General features: G+C 36.1%; 1 protein-coding gene across 9 annotated transcripts in view; it reads right to left on the bottom strand.

The window, feature by feature from the left end:
- Positions 1–22,179, bottom strand: part of CNOT4 (CCR4-NOT transcription complex subunit 4) — a 113,982-nt gene that overhangs the window by 6,084 nt on the left and 85,719 nt on the right. For 2 of the 9 annotated variants that reach the window (XM_074315334.1, XM_019750763.2), the window contains exon 11: positions 16,797–17,814. The exons of 6 other annotated variants lie outside the window; for them this stretch is intronic. In XM_074315334.1, coding sequence (XP_074171435.1) covers positions 17,714–17,814 — 101 coding nt within the window. In that variant the 3' untranslated portion in view covers positions 16,797–17,713. Of the gene's footprint in view, positions 1–16,796; positions 17,815–22,179 lie in introns of those variants that run through there. One more of the 9 variants, XM_019750773.2, reaches the window with a different exon arrangement.

The following is a 22,179-nucleotide window of genomic DNA, read 5'->3' as shown; positions in this document are numbered from 1 at the left end:
AGCAAAGTACAATGAAAATCAAATCACTAAACACATTTCATGTTAAAAATGACAGTGATTTCATTTTTAAAGTATTTAATTAGTAGTGTAATACACTAGGAGAGGACTGTATATTTTTAAAGAACTGCTAACATGTTTAAATGTTTTGTGACACTAAAAAACCCAACTGTAATTTATAATGTTCAAATATGTACAACAAAACATTATTTTTGGTTCTAAATAATTTGAGGGCAGAGACCAGGTCAAGTTGCTCGCAGTAGTTTTATTTTTCAGTATAAACCTCAAAGAAATAGAATTTAAAGAACTTTCAAGATGCCATCTACCACTCTCTCACATTCTAGTGTGTAAGAAGTTATCAGTATACTTTGTTTACCTGGCTCAGAACACTTTTTAGTGAAGAAATTACGGTTAAAATCCCGCCAGCTTCATAACAGTTCTATCATCACATACTGAGATGACAAATCTAGATTTTAGCAACAACAAAATTATTATAAAATGTATATGTTAAGGCTGCCAAGGTTAAAACAAAAAACAACTATTTACTGAATGTGCACAAGAAGGATGAAGCACTTAAACCACGACTCCCTTCCTCAGGGAGTTCAACATCTACCTGAAGAGACAACGCGACAACAGGACAAGTTCTCAAACATATGGTGATGGCAGGAGAACCGACTCTGGGTGGTGAACACACAGTGGGATTTATAGATGATGTAACACAGAATTGCACACCTGAAATCTATGTAACTTTACTAACAATTGTCACCCCAATAAACTTTAATTGAAAAAATAATACTAAATAAATAAAAAAACAAAAACAAAACAAAAACAACAAGACAAGTTCAACAACTACAATCTGAAAAAGCAACTGAAGAAATGTCATAGGGTTACATATGATTAACAGATGCTAAGATGTTTAGGAAAAAGAGAGGCCAGTTAGGCACATGCATGGAAATGTGCTGGTGGGTGAAGAACAGTAGCTGTCATTCATTCTTGGAGCTTTAGTTACTACACAGACACCCCCCACACCCCCAAGCCTGAAAAACCCACAAGTTGAAACCACCTTTGGTATTTTATCCAACACTAGACTAGTCCAACTATGTATTAGGAAGTATAGAGTAAGACATGTTTTATAAGCAGTAACTATATTACGAGAGAAAAATTAAGCTGTGTTCTAACATCGCACCTTTCACAGAAAATCATAAAGCAGGAAAAATGAATGGCTTAGGCAAGAGCACAGTGAGCATTAGAGTGGCCAAATGGGTTTCTTTCCTCTTTGTTCCTCAGATAAACTGCAGTATGTTCATTATTATGAAATGCAAAACTTTGCTACAGACAGCAAAAGTGTGGGAAAATCTGCTCCTTTCGAGAAGTTGTCACTGGTGACAAGCCAATGAGTTTTACTGGTTTGCGTCTCCTCAAAGAATGATTTTCAAATTGGTTTCACAGCCTGCAAAACCATCTCAGGAGCCACAGGGGAGGAAGCTGAGGGGACAGGGCACACACCCCAACCTCCTCCAACCTGATTTCACCTATTTTACATATTAGGGTACCATGGTAAGACTGTATTCGGAAAACAACATTCGCTGCCAGGAGTTAAGACAGAAAGAAGACCTACGTATAATGACAGCACAGTGAAATAAAGCACAGTCAAGAGGAAGCCTAAAGCAAAGGGCTACTGCGAGGATTTGCTGCCTCTGATGCAATGTGTACCACCAGGTCAGGATTTTCTGTCTCCTCTTGCTTTGGTAGAGGAATTCTTGCCTCTACCTTCCTTTTGGTTTCCCCACTGAGGTCTTTCCAGTTAACAATAAACATGTAGGCCACGCTAATTAAACCAGCTACCATGTTTCCCCGAAAATAAGACCTAGCTGGACCATCCTCTAATGTGTCTTTTGGAGCAATAATTAATATAAGGCCCAGTATTATGTTACATTATATTATGTCATATTATGTTATAAAGACCAGGTCTTATAGTAAAATAAGACTGGGTCTTATATTAATTTTTGTTCCAAAAGATGCATTAGAGCTGATGATCCGGCTAGGTCTTATTTTTGGGGAAACACGGTAGACGCAAGTAAATTCACACATCCACCAATTTCCCTCCTTTCGTGTTTGGGTTGGGATGGCTGGCCCACATAATTGGCCCCCATGCTGGGGCTACTCCATTCTCCACTGTAGTCCCTAGAGCCCGTGACCTCTTATTTCAAGTTAAATTCCTCTCTGTGAGTGGTCAATCCCATCCCAACTGGGGAGCGGCTGTCGAGAGTCCCGGTCACACAATAATATTCCTAGAAGAGATTATTCTACTCTTTAGTTTTCAAGCCGTTTTTAATGGTTACTCCACAAACCATTTCTTCTTTTTTTCCTCTATAAAGTTTTATCTTCCTTTTTTTCACTGCTGTGCTTTACAGTTCAAACCAGAGGCTCCCTCCAGTGGTTAGGTTACTAAACAAGTCTTTCTTGGTACAAGTAGTTGTACATCAGAAATCTAGTTCCTGCCATGGTTACTCCTTGCCAGTTAGATTTTCAAATCTCCATGCATTTTTAGAAGGACACAGGGTACAGCCTGTCTCAGCCACTGCGTCCTTCTCCACACACACACCTCACCGTGTTACACACTATTTTCTATTAGTTTTGGGCCGGAGTCCATCTCCATTGATTTTAAGAAAGCCTCAACTTTCCCAAACTTCAAAATACCGCTAGCAACTCAAATATAAACAAATTATGCATGTCCTATGTGTTAAACCAAAAAAAGAGCACACAGAATTTCTCCTATAAGAAAAGAAAGCCTTCATGATATAGATGTACTGTACTTTAAGAAAAACACAAAAATCATTTCAATTTATTCACTAAAATTTGCAGGGAAAATGACTACTATGTGAATGAATTCTTTCAAATAGACTTATAAAATCAGATTGTCTATGCAAAATGTTATTCTACTTAAACAAATAGAGCTGATGCTCAAATTTCTAGGATTGTTTATTACAAAGCAAGACAGCCACTACTGCGGAGCAGATCTGCTGAGACACAGACAAAACTTAAAGATTTAATAAATCTGAAAGGAGAGATTGGAGTACGTGAAAAATTCTAAGACCGCAAGTAAAAAAGGAGTTCTGAGAACATGGGAACTTGAACAAAGTAATAACAAAAAACTGGTAAAATTTATTCCCACTAGAAAGCAGAAATGACATAAACAGGAAAAGAGGCCATGAGGATCAGCTAAACACGATTTGTGCTTTCTGGACTCTCTACTTTCTCTCTCCTTGTCTAGAATGCTTTCCTGATCTCTTCAATTAATTTTTACTCAAGCTTCCAAAGTCTAAGGCTTTTCTCTTCCACTCAGATCATTCCAGATGCTAGCACTGAGTCTGAGCCACACTCATCTGGCAGCAAACTGTGCTGTGACAGCTACTGTATTCCTATCTTCTCCCTCACAATTTTACTGACCCATCTGGTCTGCAAGGAGATATTTTGTACATTCTTCAGCATGCAGCTCAGTCTTAGAGACTGACATGCTTCAAGATATCCGCTGAATCTGCTGAATCCAAGGTCCAACTTGAGAGGAGATGGAAAATCACTTTGCCCAAAAAAGCCTGTTTAATTCCTATCTGTATAATGCTCTGAATCAAGTCGTTCTCTCCAAAGAGATGCAAATCTTCCTGAAAGCAGCAATCAGCTAAGTGTTAGGGCCCAAAGGGTTTCTCTGCGTGTAAACCGAGGGAAAGGAACCACTAACATGATGTTTTCCATAGTGCTTGAGATGCCAAAACAGAAGCAAATATAATTTTTTAAATCCAACACACCAAAATTATTTACTAAGAAATGTTTTTTAAAAGATATTCTAATATTATGTGCACAGGGTAAATAGGTCTATTAACTATATTGTATCATTTTTCTATTCTAGACACTATTCATTCACTACATACTTTATGGATTTAATGACTCACTTCAGTACCAACAATCCAATGAGCTGTATTAACTTTATTTTACAAACAAGGAGACTAAGTGGCTCTGGTAGTTTAAGGAATCTGCTCAAGGTTATATAGTTTAAGTGTCTAAGTCAGTAATCAAACCCAGTCTGACCCCAAAATATTTCTTCTCTCTGCCAAACACACTACCAACTGCTCCCTGTCCTGGCAGGACTCACAGGCCAAGAAAAGGGGAGGGCAACATGGTTAAATAACTACGATTTAAATAAATAATAAGTGCTATTCTGCTATGAAGGGGCATAAAGAAGAGAATGACCAATTCTGCCTTCATGCAGGGTCAACAGTGACTGGGAAAGCTCAGGAAGAGAAACTGAGATGGAAGAGGGAAAGGTCTTTCCATACTGAACACAGGGCAGAAGAAGTTAATCATGAAATACAGTAGGACTATTTCAAAATACAAGTAGATGTGTTTTGCACAATGTGTACTTCTCTCTTCTAGAATGTTCTTACAAGGATCTATAAGTCTATTTTGGGGGACAATCAGATCATGAAATGGGAACCAGAAAAACACCTAGATGTTTGCTTTATGAAGGATCTAAGGAGGCAGAATCTGTTAAAAAAAACAAACACAAAAAAAACAAACAGGGAAAAATACTTATGGAAAAAATGTCTCTATACAAAGCTATATATATATATTCACACACACACACACACAGCTTAAGTTCTGTGACAATTCATCTAAACACTGCTGTTAGCCATGCTTTACTTTACCATCTTATTACAAACGGTTACCATCAGAAAACTTACCAGAAATTGCTGAATTCAAGTTGTATTTATGACATCCTAGGAAGCCTATATATATATATATATATATATATATATCTTAGAAGCATGATAGCCTGGATTAGATGGCAACTGAACCAGAACATACAAGCGACAGAGCTAAACGACGGGAAGAGTCAAGAATCCTATACAAGCAATGTCTACAATCAGAAACTGGAAGCTTGAAGAACACATTTCAGCGCACACCACTCTGAGCGCTAGGAGCAGAGCTGTGAGGACACCCAAAGGTGACAAGGGAGCGTAGCACCCAGGAGAGCACGTATAGTTCACCAGAACATGACTTCACCAAAACACACTGTAAAACTGCAGAGACATGGAAGGCTGTCAACCACCCTAATACCTGAACTCTAAATGGGCTAGAAGAAAACACACCTGATAAAATTTACTTCCTGACCACTTTCTTTCCCCTGGGAGAAACAAGGAGGAAAACTTTTACTCTGGACTTGTGGCCACCAAAGAACTGGTTAGCTATTGTCAACATAAGAGAAGCCGTTGGGTGTGTGTGACATAACTTTAGGATCTGCAGATGCAAGGAATAACCAGACTTGCGTTCTTGGCTGGCAGGCACGCTGGTTATTTTTGCAATTACCACAGTGTATTGCATTTACCTATGTGAGTGTTAGTTTTTTCTACTAGGCTGCTAGCTCCTCCAGGAAAAGGGCCTTGATTTAATCGTCTTTGTAGGCAGTGAGCAGTTCCTGAAACTGAACATCACGAGGTAGTGTTTCCTACATGAACAGCCCTGAACATTTGCTTCCAGGTTTTCTGAGACAACAGCTTTCCAAAAAAGGTCAGAAAAAGGATGGGTCAGGTAGTCCCATGGTTATAGGGAGCAGTGCTTCATAGGCCACAGAAGATGCTAAAATATGGCATTCTGATTATGCAATAAGTAATTCTGGTAAAGGAAATCAACTGGGGAGAAATCTACAGAAATTGGTTGCTGTACAAGGAGACTCTCATGGGATTAGATATGAAAAGAAAGCTTAGAAAAGATGGATGGAGGTATATGACCTACCTGTATATAAGAGTATCATAACCCTTGAGGATTAAAATCAGAATCCATAATGACTGAAGCTTATGAAAAATGCTGAAGAAAAAGCTAAATATGAATGGAGAACATTAGCCAAAGTCACTGACGTTACAATGTGCAGCCCCAAGAGAAGACTGAGCTATGTAGTTCCATCTTCATTTTGCTTTCTTCCATCTTCTCTATAAGAGCACCCAATCCTCAAACCAGAAAGGGCAGATTAAGGAAGATATAGAAAAGAACTGTCAGGAGAGATGCAAAGACAGTAAAAGAACATCTACTCAATTTAAATGAGTTTAAAATCTCTAGGTGCAACATGAATTCTGTCCTGGGGTATTAACCTTCAGATGTGATCACAAAACCATTAAGAGAAATGCCAGAAAAGAAGAAATGGCAGATTCTAGAAACTACATGATTATAATTAGTTCTTGGGAAAATTCTGAAACAGATTAGGAGCTGGGGATTTCTTTAGAAATGCATATCATAGGTTTAAGCAAGCACTGCTTTATTGCTTATGTTTAGGGGCATTTTTCAAGGGAAATAATATGTAGCATTTTGGCTAGAACCTGAATTTCTTTCTAACTGAAATACACAGGCAGTTAAACTTGAATTTTGAAGTGGAACAAGCAGTCATGGAGGCAGGTTCTACTGACAATTGTTTTTCATTGGAAATGATCTCCTTCTATACCCCGTGGTCCATTTCCTTTCCTCTTCTGTTGCCTGCCCAAACCCAAAGACTTTGCCACTATCTCCATTCCCACCTCACTGACACATCAATTCCATAAAACAAAAGTAATAGAGCCAAAATGCATTTTCATGAAGAACCAACCATATCAAGGTAATTTATTCTTTGGAAAGGCTTCCTAGGATGTCATACATACAACTTGAATTCAGCAATTTCTGATAAGTTTTCTGATGGGAACCTTTTGTGGTAAGACGGTAAAATATAGCATGGCTAACAGCAGTGTTTAGACGAATTTTCACAGAACTTAAGATACTGTGTGTCAGCCTAAAAGTTTCTGAGCTACTGCTTGGCTTATCTTTTCACTCCACAGAGTTAAATATGCAAATGAAAGCCAATTCTAGAGATGACAAAATTTGTACTTAAAACTGGAACTATTCTTAAATTCTTCACACAAATGTTACTAGTAATATTTATCACTTTATAATCACATAGTTCTTTCATAAGATATACAAAAAGGATATACTCTAACTACATCAAATCAAAACACAAAAATTTAACAGGTGTAGATTCAGATTTTTAAAAAATGCATCAGGAAAGCACAGGATGGTAGAGTAACCTAAGTGTGTATGAAAAAAGGTCTAGCCTATAAGACTTTAATAGGCTTATATATTTGATATGACAATTGGGTAATAGAACTTCTAAAAAGGTGACACTGAAACCATGTAAATAGATGTGAAATGTCTAAATTAGCAATCGTATGACATTGGGCAAATGATAAACACTCTGCTGCTCTTTCCTTTATAAAATGGGGATGATTCCTACCCCACAAAATATTTTTATAAAAGAACTCTGTAAACTGTAAAGGAATATACAAATATTAGTAACAACGTTTTAATAACAAATATATCGTTATCTGAGCACATCTGGATTACTATATTAAAGTGTGAGCTTCATATTTTAAGTAAGTTATTCATTGTGAAGTCAAAATACCTGTAGAGGAGAACTGGACTACAGAGAGAACTAGAAACCATGTTAAGTATGAAACAGTTGAAAGAACTAAAAATGTTTCATCTACATCTAGAAGTTACTAGACAAGTGGTAACTGCCTTTACATATTTAACCAGAAGTATAAATGGGAAAAGAATTTGGTTTAACCAAGAGAAAAAAATTATTTTAACATCAGAAGTTGCCCTAAAGGATCTCCCTTAGGAAAGTATTAAGCTCTCATAACAGCTCATCATTATCCATAGAGTTTTGGAAGAAAAGGTATGTTACAGAGACTCTGAATTGTATATATATATATGTCTGTTTAAGGGGAAGGTGGACCAATATTTACAGGTATGTAGAGAGAGATCTGTGAGTATCACAAATGAGAAAATGGAGTTAAAAAAGTGTTATTAGATAAAGTTTTTTAACGTTTGTGTGGTGGGGGGGGCTGGTCTTGGGGAAATAAGGGAAAGTCGAGTTGAGGTTTCCACAGTCCAGAGGTAATGAAGACAGAAGGCCTGATCATGGAGCCTCGGTGAGAGGAATCGCGACACCGAATGCCACAGTACAACCAAGAGCTAAGTTCTAGTTGTATGTGCTCATGGATCTGATGCAAAGCTTCCCAAAGTCCAGATGTAACACAAAGCACACGCAGGCTTCGCAGGCCTTCAGAAGCAATCAGACACTAACATCGCTCCATCAACCACTGGTTTTCTTTCAACGAACATTTATCGAATGGCTACTCTGTTCTTTTCTCTGGCGCTTGACGCCATAATATTCTGTAGCAGCCTCCTGAAAATCATGCTGTTCTGCTTTGTTTTTGAGTTTCTTTAGTGGATCACTGGAAGTTGGCCATTCTGAACAAAGTTAGTGATAGCTTTTGATTGTTTAGCGCCAATAAAATATTTGTATGGGGGGATAAGTTCCTCTTCAGGCTTGCATTCAGATCAAAGTATTTCGCTGCCTATGTAGCAAATCCCCTATGGTTATGTGTCTACTAAAATTCCTAAGGTTTTTGATATTCATCATTTTCCTAATTAAAAGATTTCCAAATTTTCTAAAAGTTATTAAAAACTCCAAATCCAGTTTTTTACTCCATTTGATCACACAGCTCACTTTTATTTCAACGGTGAAGATCAGTCAGTCTCATCTTTTTCTGAAAGATGGCTCCTGTCTTAAGGGTTTAAATCCGTCACAAAAATCCCCCCAAAAGACGACTAAAATTATCCAGGCTCTGAAACATGATTTTAATGGACAAATTCTTCATAACCCAGCTATTAGCTCTGCTTTTAGAAAGTATCTTTTTTGGCATTAAAACAATAATTTGCTTTATTTCTTAATTTCAGGAAATAAAAATATTTCAGGAAATGAAGTAACTTCATTATTTTATACTAAAACTAAGTGAAAAATACCAGGGTAGACATGGTTATAGACATTTCCAACCCAACAGACCAAGCAATTTTAAATCTTTAAGAGTTCTGTCTTGCACTATTTACCCAAACCAAAAGACAGTTGTTGAAAGAAGTGTGTATTGCGATTATTTTATAAACAAACATTTGATTTCTAAACAAGCATGTATGTTTTAAAATTTAATTATTTTAGCTATGCAATGTATAATTTTAAAAAGCAAGACTACTTTACTTCTTCTCCTCACTATTTATTCACATACTAGGGAAAATAAAAAACTTTTTACTTCCAACTTGCAAATGACGTCTTGATTTTAAAAGAATTAGTACTAATAAGAATGCATTCTTTCAAGATCCTGATGGATTCAAAGACTTACATGCTCACCACCAGTTCACTAAAGAGTCTAGTTAAAAATCATTTAAAATATACATTTATTTACTTGTTCATCCTTAGCTATGATTTATTATACTTGAATTTGGAAAAGAATGCCAGAGATAGTCTTGACAGAACCAACTCTCAATCTGTGTTGAGTCTTACTGTGAAGGATGCAAGTCAGGAAAGAAATAAGATCAGATGAATACATTCTCAAATATAAATTAGAAACTACAATTCTTATTTCACTGTATCTGGAGCTTTATACGGAACTAGAACTAACATTTTAGTGAAACAAATTAATTCTGTTAACAGTCACCCATAGTTGTAAAACACAGAATTTTAGTCATATTGTCTAGAAATATTAGGTGATTGTTAAAAGAGCTAGAATAACTTAGAAGTTGGGGAAAGTGAGTAACACCATAACACCAGTCGAATTTTATCAATTTGACACTTAACAGTGCATGGTTGTCCATCTACTTCCAAATCCAGACTATGCTTTCTGTTTAAATGTGTTTTGATTTAAAAGAGAGAGGGGAAAGAATATGGTCACTTAAAATCAAAAGCCAGTTTGGCAATAGCTGAACGGTAGTAGACTGGTTGCTAGGGAGATAATTGGTCAGAGATTTAGCAGCACGATGGGGACAGAGCTTTCTCCTTTGAAAAGGAACAATTCAGGCCAGTCGGGGGATCATACAGGTAAGTGCACATTAAGACCTAGTCAAGACTACTCCCTTGACGTGTGGTAATAAGCTACACAGAGAAACGATTTCCTCTTTGTCCAAAGAAAAAGAAACTGGATAGAGCGGGAAGGACAAGCTATCGGAATAAGTAAGACTCATGGTGGTCAAGAATTAAAACCTGAAAGCAGGTTATAAAACAAAGGTTGCATGGCTGTGTGTATTTATTTGCAGGTTATATAAGATCTTTGCTTATTTTAGTGATAGGCTTAATTTCAATCACCTACCATTTAAAATACAGGTGAGGTCTTGGGAGTTTACACGTAGCAGTACTGCCTCCACTAAAACTCAAGCAAGATATGTTATACCTATCTGGGACTGGGAAAGACTATGGTTAGGTTAATTAGTGAATATTAACAGTTTACAAGTAATAAGAAACATACCTGGCTGGTACCAAATCTTACCCTAAATGGGGAATGAGGGAGGCTACCGTGTTTCCCCAAAAAGAAGACCTAGCTGGACCATCAGCTCTAATGCGTCTTTTGGAGCAAAAATTAATATAAGACCCAGTATAATATTATATATTATTATTATATTATATAAGACCCAGACTTATAGTACAATAAGACTGGGTCTTATATTAATTTTTGCACCAAAAGATGCATTAGAGCTGATGGTCCGGCTAGGTCTTATTTTTCAGGGGAACACGGTATATCAGTAATCCATAATAATAAATTTTTAAAAAAATTTATATTTTTAAATAGAAAAAACGTAAGTGGAACAATGGTATGTATCCTGGCACTCCGCTTAAAGCTGAGAAACCTTGCTACTTGGTTGAAGAAGTCATAACCCAGGGCCTCCTTTACCTTCAGCTGGATACTCAACTTGTAGATGCAATAAAGAAAAAAATAAACAGCTTCATGGGGTCAATCTTCTTGCAAATGCCAACACAGAAAATGACAATGTTTAAAATCATCCCAGTAATGTTCCAGATCACTAAGTTCTGCTCCGCAGACACATTACTTCAGGATGCAAGACATACATGCTAATATCATCCTTCGGATAAGATCTCACCATATTAGGAAACAGCACTAGGCTACAAAAGTTGATGGCCGTCAGCCTTCCTGCATTTCTTCTTGGAGATGGTGATGGTATTATGATCTTTAAATCCTTGTGGAGCTTTCCCTCTGTTTCATTATGCTGAAAACAATAACCTCCGTGATTTATAACAAAAAATCAGGTCTGCTATCATTTTACATGGCGGAGCATATAGTAGCTCTTCAAAGATGAACCTGAGATCGCACCTGGTTGCGGGGGGGCGGTACATGTTGGTGCCTTTTAGTACAAGATTGTTTTCATTCTGTGTCATTAGAGATGTCACCAGTCTAGTGTCATGCAAGTTGGTTCTTAAACGCTCTTCGGCACTGTAGAAAAATCCTGGGTCAATTTAATTTCCACCTCTGTTTCACTCTTTGTTTTGGTTCTGACATTGGTAATTATTTTTAGTCTGCATTCAGAGTAACTGCAAGGTTACCCTTCCCTCTGCTAAAGTTACTCCACGATCACTGGGCCACATTTAACACACGGCTGTTCTGACAACTTACAGGATCTGTGATAACAGTTGCCAGTAGATGGACCCTTGGAAAGCCTTCATTATTTGCACTGATATTCACAGTTGAAAGCCCTTCACTTGTGAGAACTATTAATATAATAATCAAACTGTTAAGACACAACAAAGTTTAGAGAAGAGCTATATTCTGAATCTCAAAGCTTTTTTCTCCTTGAGTTACATGTATGAAAACAAATTCAGATGGTGAAGGCTAACAAAACTCTACATTGTTGTTAGGCTGTGATTATGGGCAAATCACAATCCTTCTAATCCTTGTTTATTATTATCACTATTATTACTTGGTCTTTAAAAGGAGGATTGTGAAAGACTACGTTATATACTTCATGGCTCTGAAATTTCATGATTCGAATACAAATCTTTTTTATTAGCTTTTCTTTAGGTTTTCCCAAAGAGTGTGACATGGGATGGGTATCCTTGGTAGTGGGAGTGAAATTTGATGAGAAAAAGCTATCAAAATATTTATTCAGATAAACATGACCAGGGTGAGGTGAGCACCTGTATTATAACCTTGCTGCATTTAAACAGGGTTTTATTTCCTATTTGTTTATTCTATTGTGGGAAGTTTTCTTTGGGATCTTTTCAACTTACAGGAAACCTGACATAGGATTCCCCTAGGCAATCCCATGGTTTCTACAATTCTCTCTCATACAGGTCTAACTTCCTCCTCTCAAGAAAGGACTGGAGGGAAAACAGGTAGGGAAGAGATCACAGGGTTTACGACAGCCAGCCTTCTTTCTAAACTCCAGACCTAATGCTAAGGTGTCTACCTAGCATCCGTTCTCTGTTTCTCACTCATCATTCAGCACTGAGTGGTCATCACACTGACCAGTCTCCTCATCTGTCATCCCCTTAATAGCACTATACTCGTGTTCTCTGTCTTTATCAAATCGACAATCAATGAACTCTCTCAATACACTGATCAAAATTAGGGATTTCAAGATTGTCTTCTTGAATATCTTTGTGTCCTTTTCTTTTTCACCTTCTAACCAGACTCTCAATATTTGCTTTGTTCACTCCTGATGCTTTGGGCTGAACCAGAGGAACATACAAACCATATGTAGACTCTAAAATTTTTAAAGTTGATCCTTGTCTTTACTCAGCAATTCATTCATTTCTTTCCAATGCACCTCTATGTTTATCCTCACAGATGTATTTAATCCCCTTTCTTTACAGGCTCGCAACTCCACTCTTTTACCTCCCTCCTCACACAATACGCATTCGATAATTGCTGACATGAGCCCCTTCATCTATTTCTCTAATCTCAGCCTCTCCCCTAGATTTTCTGATTGTTCTTACAAATAACAAAGAATATACCCCACCTCTCAAAAGCTAAACCCATAACCTAACCTCATCTCAGAAGCTTACTTCCTCCCAAAACCTACAGATAAACCTGTTATCCGACTTGATTAGTCTATCTTCCCTTCAGCACTGTCCATATCTTCCTCTCAATTGGCTCTATGTGCCCTGTCTTCAAATATCTCGGTGTTTCACTTATCATAAAGCAATGCCTTCTAAGATCGCTCCCCCATCTAGTTAGCATCTGGTTGCTCTCGTCCCCTGGCCGAATATCTTACATAAGTAGTCAGTGGTTATTGCACTCATATTCTTGACATTTCCACATGAATCCTAGGAATCTGATTTCTTCTCTTTTTTTCTTAATATTTTTTCACTTTTTTCTTTGTTTTTTTTTCCCCCCCCTTCGGAATCTGATTTCTATCAGTACCTTTTTATAAAAATCACATTTTTAAAGGTCACTAGAAACCTAGCCAAACCCAAAGGTCTTTTCTAAGATCTCATCCTTTCTGACTTCTAACTCACAATTTCTTTTCCATTCCTACTATTACTGTTCCAGTCCAGGCCATCTCATTTGCACTGGCATACTGGAAATGGCTTTCTAACTGGTCCTCATTTCAAACAAACATATTACCAAGAAAATGCTACAATTAAGTTACATCTTTACCAAAGAACCTATAGTTCTCTACCATGGAACACATCCACATCAAGATTAAACTCTTCTTCCCAGTTTTGGAGGTTTTTGCACACTTATCCCACTTTCCTATATGACCTGTATACCTCAGATGAGTGTCCATCTCCTACTGTCCTACCCGCCTAACTCCTACAGACCATGCTAATCTCTGCTCATTCTTTGTTCAATCTGTTCTCTTTACTGTATTTCCCCCTTTCATCATCTAAATTTCAGCCATCCTTTTTATGAAGACTTTCCCGGAACCAGTTCACAATAACTTCTTTCTCTAACGCCCGTTCTTATTTTTATATCAGCGTAGTGTCTCATTAGTTTACTAAACACCTCATGTGTCATACCTGCATACTGCCATTTATTCAGCACAAGGAGATAATGTAGTAGGCACTTATCTAGATAAAAAGGCTGCGGGGAGAGAGACACAGCACTAAGGGCAGAGGGACTAGCTTGGCACCAGATAACTGACTGACTCTGGTCACATTTTGTAGAAAAAGACATATATATATATATATATATATATGATGTTTAGAGGTTATCACCTCTTTACAATTTTTTTTAAAGTTATTGTGTTTTCAGTTATATGATATCTATCTCTTAGAGCCAATTAAGTAGATTTGTGGAAATTTCATGATCAAACAAAAAAATCCAAAACCTTACAAGTCAACAAAGGAAAATATCCCCCATTTTTTACGTATCTGTAACATATACAGTGGTGTTCCTTTTGTTAAGACTTCAATGCACCTGCAATTCGTTCCTTTCTCTTGGCTTTCTGAGGCAATGTCTCTGGGAGCAGCTCCCTAGACACCTGTGTCCCGGCAGAAGACAGCTCTGGCAGTCTTGAAGGTGCTTGGGATACCGTACAAATAGGAGCCACGTCAGTAAAAATGTGCACAGACACGATGTATTAAAGTTATTTTCTTCAAAAGAACACATGTATAGAAAGCTCTCCTTGAGTTCTAGGACACTAAGTAAAGAGTAAGGGACATGAGGATGCATGCGTGACTGAGAAATACTATAGAACAACGAATGTGTGCCTTCCCTGTTAAGATGTTTTTCACTTCTGCCCAATTATCCTATATTTTAAAATTTCAAGTATCAGTATTCAATAATTTGCTGTCACTGTCAGAGTGATAAATAATGAAGTAAGTCTGGACTGCCATGGCTGTTCGTAGGGTTAAAATATATCAAGAGCTGACCTTACAGAAATAATGTAAAATAAAACTGTCACTAGACTGTTATCCTTGATGGCAGGGTCTATAGTTTACACGACCTTATATCCGTCAAGATCTAGCTCAGGTTACTACACAAAATAGGCACTCAAATATTTAATTAAAGCTTGTTGAAATAAGGGGAGAATATACAAAAGCACCACCTGGAAAAACAAAATAAAACAATAGAATAAAAAGGAAAGTATTATTAATCAGAAAATATTTTCTAATGGAATCTTTAAGAAAACAAAGAGGTATTTGACATTCATCATATGATTAAATTCCTTCAGTCTAGGCCTCTATTTCTTACGGTGGCACTAAAAATATTTCAAGGCAGAAGTTCCTAACTTTTTTCCCTTGGAGGTGTCATCAAACCCTTTATAGATCATACAATAATGGCTGTTCTCTCCAGAAAAAAAAAAGGACAGATGCACATACACACAAAACCCGTAACTTTGCAAGTACATCCAAAGAATTCTGGACTCTAGGTGTAATTCCTGACTGAAGGAACAGATAGTCACCTTTTAAAGGTTAAGTATGTAAAAGCATACAAAATTTCCCTTGCACATGAGAGATCATGCAGGAATTGACGAAAACAACTTGAAGCTTTTTAGAATTTCTCATTCTTTACCATCATTTGGTTTCATCAACTTACTTGCTTTGTGAAGTGGTGCCTTTTTTGTGTGTTGTGTAATTTCTTCTGTGCTTTAGTATAATTAATTATGACTATGATTTTAAGATTTCATTTTTTTAAAAAACATACTATATGAAATATTAAGTAAGCAAAACAGGCTTATTCTTCTCTGGCTTACAAAGTCTCAGAAATTACAAAGTAAGTTAATAGATAATCTTTAGCTTTCTAGTTAAAAGATAAAATATATCAGTTGAAGCCTAATTGCTCCAGAAGCACTGTCCTGAAATATGGCGTGTGCAGGAGTGAGGGGGGAGAGAAGCAGGCAGGGAAACAGTTCTGGGTTCTAGCAAGCCTGGGCAAACTACCTGACAGTTTTTTGGCACAGGCCAGGAGTGAGAAAGGAGAGAGAAAGCCACCACAGGAAAGGCCTGGTTTAACAGGTGTGTCTCTCAACAGAGAGAAGTAGTAAATAGGAGTTAAGCACCTCTATGTCTTTGTAAGAAGATCCAGGTGAAAGGCCTGCATTGAAGGCTGGAGAAAGCTCTGCTCCAGTAAGCCTCGTTACAGGGAGCCCAGGTTTGTTAAGAAAGCCCCAAAGCTTCAGCACCCCAGGAGACATGAAGCGGATGTCTTTGCCCCTTACAGCAAAAATGAAACCATAATTAACCCACGATACAAGGCTTCTGCATAGTAAGCCTACAATATTGTATTTTTATTTTCTAAATTTCTTGTAATGCTGTCCTAAAGTCACTTCTAAAAATTGAGAGGTTGTCATATATTCAGAATTTCACAAAAATAACTGGCCAGGTAACTAGCTGTTTCTACACCCTCAGTTAACCAACGATATCTAAGAACAGATTTTAGTTTATCCTACTACACCTCAGGACAGAGCCATTTCATGTGTTGTATTATATCTAATAGAAAGTACTCAGACTTCACATTGACAAGGAACCTTGAAAACTCCAACTCCAGCATGACATTACGTATCATCTCCTCATAAGGTGTTTCCTTATTATTTTAAATCTCTAGGCTTCCGTTCTGGGTATTCATGTTACCCGTTTCATATTTTTAACTTGTTACTTAAGGCAAATCTTTGCAGTCATGATTGTTTTTGAAAACCTCAAGAAGAACTCTGACTTCCCCTTTCTTCCCAGTTGTTTAATTTAGGTCATGTTTTCTGAATCAGCTCTTGTCCACTGCTCAGAATCGAATTCAATTTATTTTCTTTCATTATCAATTTTAAAACTATTTCAAGAAATTGTGTCTTATCCAAAAATATCACTTCACATTATGTCCTAATAGAGTACTCCACTATTTTCTGTGATTAACTAAAATTATCTGTTACAACTTACGTGGCCTAATTTTAGAAGATCCCCAATCTCTTCTCTTTCTCTTAGGCCCATTCTGGTCAGGTACTTGTAATACAGTTTTATTATCACATTTCAATCATTAAACAATGAAATTTCCAAACAGATATCTCACAGAAGTACCGTTTGTTAAAAAAAAAAAAAAAAAAAAAAAGTTACACTACTATGGTCACTTCTCACATACAATATTTAACCCCATATTCAAGTTTCTGATAAATCAACTGTAAGTTGAAATTCTATTTCTGAGGCATTTCCTGGTATACTAGGCAGTGCATTAGAAAAGAGTTTATATTGCATTTAGTCTATAATAATTAGCTTTTAACCTTCTATATATAATTAACAACCATTCAAAAAGAAAGTGCAAATGTGCAAATGAGAGAGAACAAAAACAGTTTCTAAACATGTAATGCATAATATAGGATATAAATCCATACAACTGAAAACAATTGCTGACAACATCCTTCTGAGCATTAAATGACACCACCAATTTTGTTTTATATGTATTCTTTCTTCTCAAGTATTCAAAGAATGCAATAAGACATTATCTTCTTAATTTTCAAATTTTTCATGAGTATATTAGGATATTACCATTTTTTCACAAAGCAGAAAACAAGGAGCTACCATTATCTTTGTATCTTTTCAGTAAGAGAGCCAAAACAAGAACAATTCTAGCTAATCTCATCTGGGATCTTAATTAGTACTACAAGTTTATTTGTGTGAGTTAAAAATAGTATCACTCATGAGAAACAATGCCAAAATTATTATGCTAATAAATTGTGTTAAAGGCCTAATGAAGAAAGACTTTAGCAACTATGAGGTAACACACTAGTTGTAGGCATGAGGAACGTTTATATTGGCTCTTTTGGGTGTATACATTAAATGCAAAATCAGAAAGAATCATGCAAAAATCCGGTTGCCCATGCAAGCACCCCAGAGTCTAATCCTCTCCTCTCAGTTCTGGTGTCAGGCCACAGTAGTGTGGAGACTTGTAGGCTGCTGTCCTTGTTGTAATGAATGGGAAGAGGCTGACAGTGGCATGGTCGAAACCTTCACCTCTTCTTCCCCTGTGGAAAAGTCAGTCATGGTCTAGTTATGGGTGACTAGATTTGTTAACAGTCCCTTTAAAAATGACTTCAATATTTGGAATACGGATACATATATAAAACACATGCTTAATGGTTGGAATCCAGGTGTGAAACAAGACAAAAATTTTAAAATATAAACTTATCAAGTACCTAGAAAGTAGTTACACTCTAAACACACCCTTAAATTTAATACTATGTCAGATACGAGAACAAATATAATAGATTCAGGATTATAAATATACAAAAAGGGAAAAAAAAGAGACCAGGTAAGCCATTCTTTTCCAAGCCAATTGGACCCCTTATACATTCATATACTGCTAACAGTAAGTAGTAGTTTGTGAAAAAATTAAAATTCAATTCACAGAAATGGAAATGTAATTTTTAAAAGGGAAAAATGACAAATCCTTGTTTTAAAAAACAGAATTACGTTTAGAAAAGGAAAATAAAAAGATATAAATATTAATTTAGCAAATTACCATATAGCATCTGAAAATTTAATGTGTACTTGTGAAGTAATTAGAAAATGCTCAAAACAATACAATGATCCAATTGACTGAAAGTGAAATGACTACTTCTAGGTCAGAGAACTACACATGAAATGAGATCAGTTCTCCTAATTATAATTGATAATTATTTGGCTGCAAGTGACTTGTTTCACACATGACTCAAAATTCAATCAAGTCACTGTTAAAACAGCTAATTAAGAAACAAAATAAAATTTAAGGAAAAATATCCTCTCATAAGTAAAACTGAATGATCAAAAACATGAAAAAAATCCAATCCTAAACAGTTTCAAATATTTTTCTAAATATATCTTGAAACAATAATGCTTACAGACTTAGACTTGTAATTTGTTTTCCAAATAATTTTTAGCATTATGGAATAAACACATCTTGGCAGAGTTCCTTGGAAAACGTATCTGCAAAATTACATTTGGAAAGATAGCTTAACTGACAACAAGAAGAAAAGGACTTCCAGTCTTTCGAACAGGTAATTTCATAGTTTTTCAGTAAATTGGCAAAGGTTGTATAAACCCCAAGTATATAGCAAGGAGGGTGTGTAAAGGAAAATTTGATAGAGTTCTTGGTGAGGATATGCTACTAATGAGGACTAAGCAAAAGATTCATTTTCATCAAGTCAATAAACTTCACTCTAGTTTGTAACTACAGGCCATATTCCTGAGCTGGGCCAATTGTCTCACAAATAGATTCTGTTGATAAAAAAGGGACCTGCGAGTGTGTGAGAGCAAAACTCAATTACTATGGGAAGAAAGCCAAAGTGAAGGTACAGGCCAGTGATCTTCGTTTATGAAAGAGAGTCAATGTTGTAGTGAAAAAACATTTGTTATTGAATTTGGGATCTGGATTCTTATCCTAATTTTCTTACTAATTGAATGTGTGACCTTACATTATTTAACCTTTCTGGAACCCAGTTTTGCCATTCCTAAAATGAGGAGTTGGACAAGATAAATCACTTTTTAAAACAAAAGTACAAGGTTCCAATAATTAAAAAGATCTGAATGGACTTCCTATAACTACCCACTAATCAAAGTTTCCCCCAAGTATATTTAAAAAATCCTTCTAAACTTAACAAACTGAATGTGCTGCCAAGAAAATGCTGATAAAAAAATTTCTCCTACGTAGTAACTAATTTTAAACATAAAAATTTTCAATTAAGCAAAGGAAATAAATGGAAGCTACATTTGTCAAACCTCTGGTAACTGTTCTTCCCATGATAGGTTTCAGATATATCATTTTTTAATAATTAACTAAAACAAGCCAAAACTAAAAATTTAAATACAAATATATAATAAATATAGATATGGTATCTGTATGGTATGTAGGTGACTGACACGCCTGAGTATTTGCTCCTGAAGGTCAGAGACCCTATTTTGCTCTACATGTCTGAAGAATAAATACACATGCCTTTTCCAGTGTAGAATATTGTCCAAGCGTATCTTAAAGTGGCTGCTCTCACTGAAACAGGATATACTCTTCATCATGAAGCACTTAAGGAACAGCTACCCTGTGTAAGATACTGTGATACTTATTCATTGCAGGATGCAAAGGTGAACCTAATTGAATAGTTCAACTCAAGTACAACTGAGTTACAACTAGGGGTGGGGGAGGCAAATATTGCCTAGGTATTAAATTGCTTCAAATTAGACACGGTTAAGATGTACACAGTTTTCCAGAATTTCACTTTCTGTCATTTCTAAATGTTACTGAAACTCGTAAGTCATCTGGCCACAATTATACAGCTGTTCTGTTCTGAGGCTTAGCACATTCAGCTTCCTGAGGTATCTGCCAAATATTTATAGGCTGTAAGAAGATGTTGTGTAATTCTTGATAACAATTTTAAATATTTTGGTACCTTAAAACTAAAATTTCTCTAGTCATCAGAGCCTTAAAAATAATCTAATAATAAGCTCAATCATAAGTCACCATTTAAATACCAACCAAGTACGTATTGTCAGAAACTGAACATCTGAAACAATATCCCCACCTCCCACAAAATACAACGTTTCAGAACCTACAGTTGGTGACTTCATCCTTAGAATTTCTGGGGGAAAAAAAAGTATTTATGCTCTATGGTTGAGTATATATTAAGAGAAAAGAAAAACCCGTAAAGATAGAACCAAAATTTAATGCCACATTTTTTTCATAAAGTATCTATCTACTTTAGATAAAGATTTCAAATGACTGACAAGAAGACAACTACACTCACAAATCAGTGATTACTGATTACCATTGTGGCATTTCCAGAACACCTCGAAATATTTGGGTTAAAACTACTCTTTTTGTGCTAATGGACAATATGGTAACTATAAACTTGGAAAACAGATAATTGGAAGAACAGATAATGGTCATGTAGTAAGTCAAATCAAAGCACACAATGAAGACAGCTGAGAACTAGAGCTCCACAAAAGCATTCTCCTTCCTGTCATATCAAGACCATGCTGTTTTGCCCTGCTGGCTGCGCACCCCATCTTCTCATCCATTCTATCTCTATAACACATGAAGCACCTCCTGTTACAGAAGGCAGTCCTACTGCTTCTTATAGTAATGACACAGCACCAATTCCTGCTTCTATGCCTTTATTTAGGCGTTTCCATCAACATAAAAGGCCTTTCTCTCTCCTCCTGCTAACCCAAATCCAAGATACCACAGTACAGATCAATTTCCACTTCTTCAATGAAGCCTCCCCAACAAGTATAAGCGCTATTAACGTCTCTAGAATTCCAGTATCATAGTTACTTGTATCATCTTAATTTTATCTCTTCAACTACACTGTAAAGTACCTGGAAACAATATCCTATTTTATATTTGTTTTGTATTACCCACATGGCCTAGTTCATTGTTGGACAAAGAGGAACCCAAATATTCATTGTAATGGTATAATATTTTATTTTTAAATGTTTAGAATATTTAGGAGGACTTAAAGCTAACTTTTCATGCTATAATCAGTTATGAGATATACTATCAGTAATTAAAATGCTACATTTCTAAATGATTAAAGCAAAGCAAAACAAAACAAAATTACACTTTACTACGCTGTCTTGAACGAAAAAAAAAAGTATCAAGAATTGAACACTTAGTGTTTCGTGAGTGAGTATCATACAGGAGAGGACTGAAAAATGTCATTCTGGATCACCTACTACTACTGTATCAAATAAACAAATATCATGAGTCCACTCATGTGCAAACTACTACAGTAAGTGCTATCGAGAGTATGTAAATTAACTTCACTGTATCGACTGCTAACCTCACTGTATCAACAGCCACAAACAATACTCTCTCAATCTACCTACTTGTCTTAAAAATGAAATATTGTTGGTCACGAAGAGATTAGAGACAAAGACTTTTGATGGATATCTGTAAAGTCACCTATCAAATTTTCTAAAGACAAGAGAACCAACGCCTTGCTGTAATAGCACCTTACTACAATCAAAGCTGTGCCATGCCACACCTTAAGGCTGTGACAAGGAATGAAAATACATTTCATAATGAGTGAGGGACGATTCTATTCTACTTAAGAAAATCAAGAGAGGAACAAACTCTCTCTTTTACCAGTCATCTCTAAAGCCCAAATTAAATTAAAAAAACAAAACAAAAAACTATTAATCAGAATGATTCCATTAGATACAGAAGTCACTTGATCTAATGTTATATGGGACTTTAAAAACCAAAAGTTCTGAAACCTTCAAGGGTAGCAGTACAAAACCAGAAGTATTCTGGCATCACTTACAGAAATTTAGTATTTCCCCCAAAAATAAAAATGACAGACCAAAAGGGAAAATATCTCTCCTTGAACAATTCCTTTTTCACAGAAAGTATACTTATG

The sequence above is a fragment of the Rhinolophus sinicus genome, linkage group LG11 (assembly GCF_036562045.2).
Source record: "Rhinolophus sinicus isolate RSC01 linkage group LG11, ASM3656204v1, whole genome shotgun sequence".
Lineage (NCBI taxonomy): Eukaryota > Metazoa > Chordata > Mammalia > Chiroptera > Rhinolophidae > Rhinolophus > Rhinolophus sinicus.
Note: the sequence above shows the minus strand (reverse complement) of the source record. Positions and strands in the feature narration are given on the sequence as shown.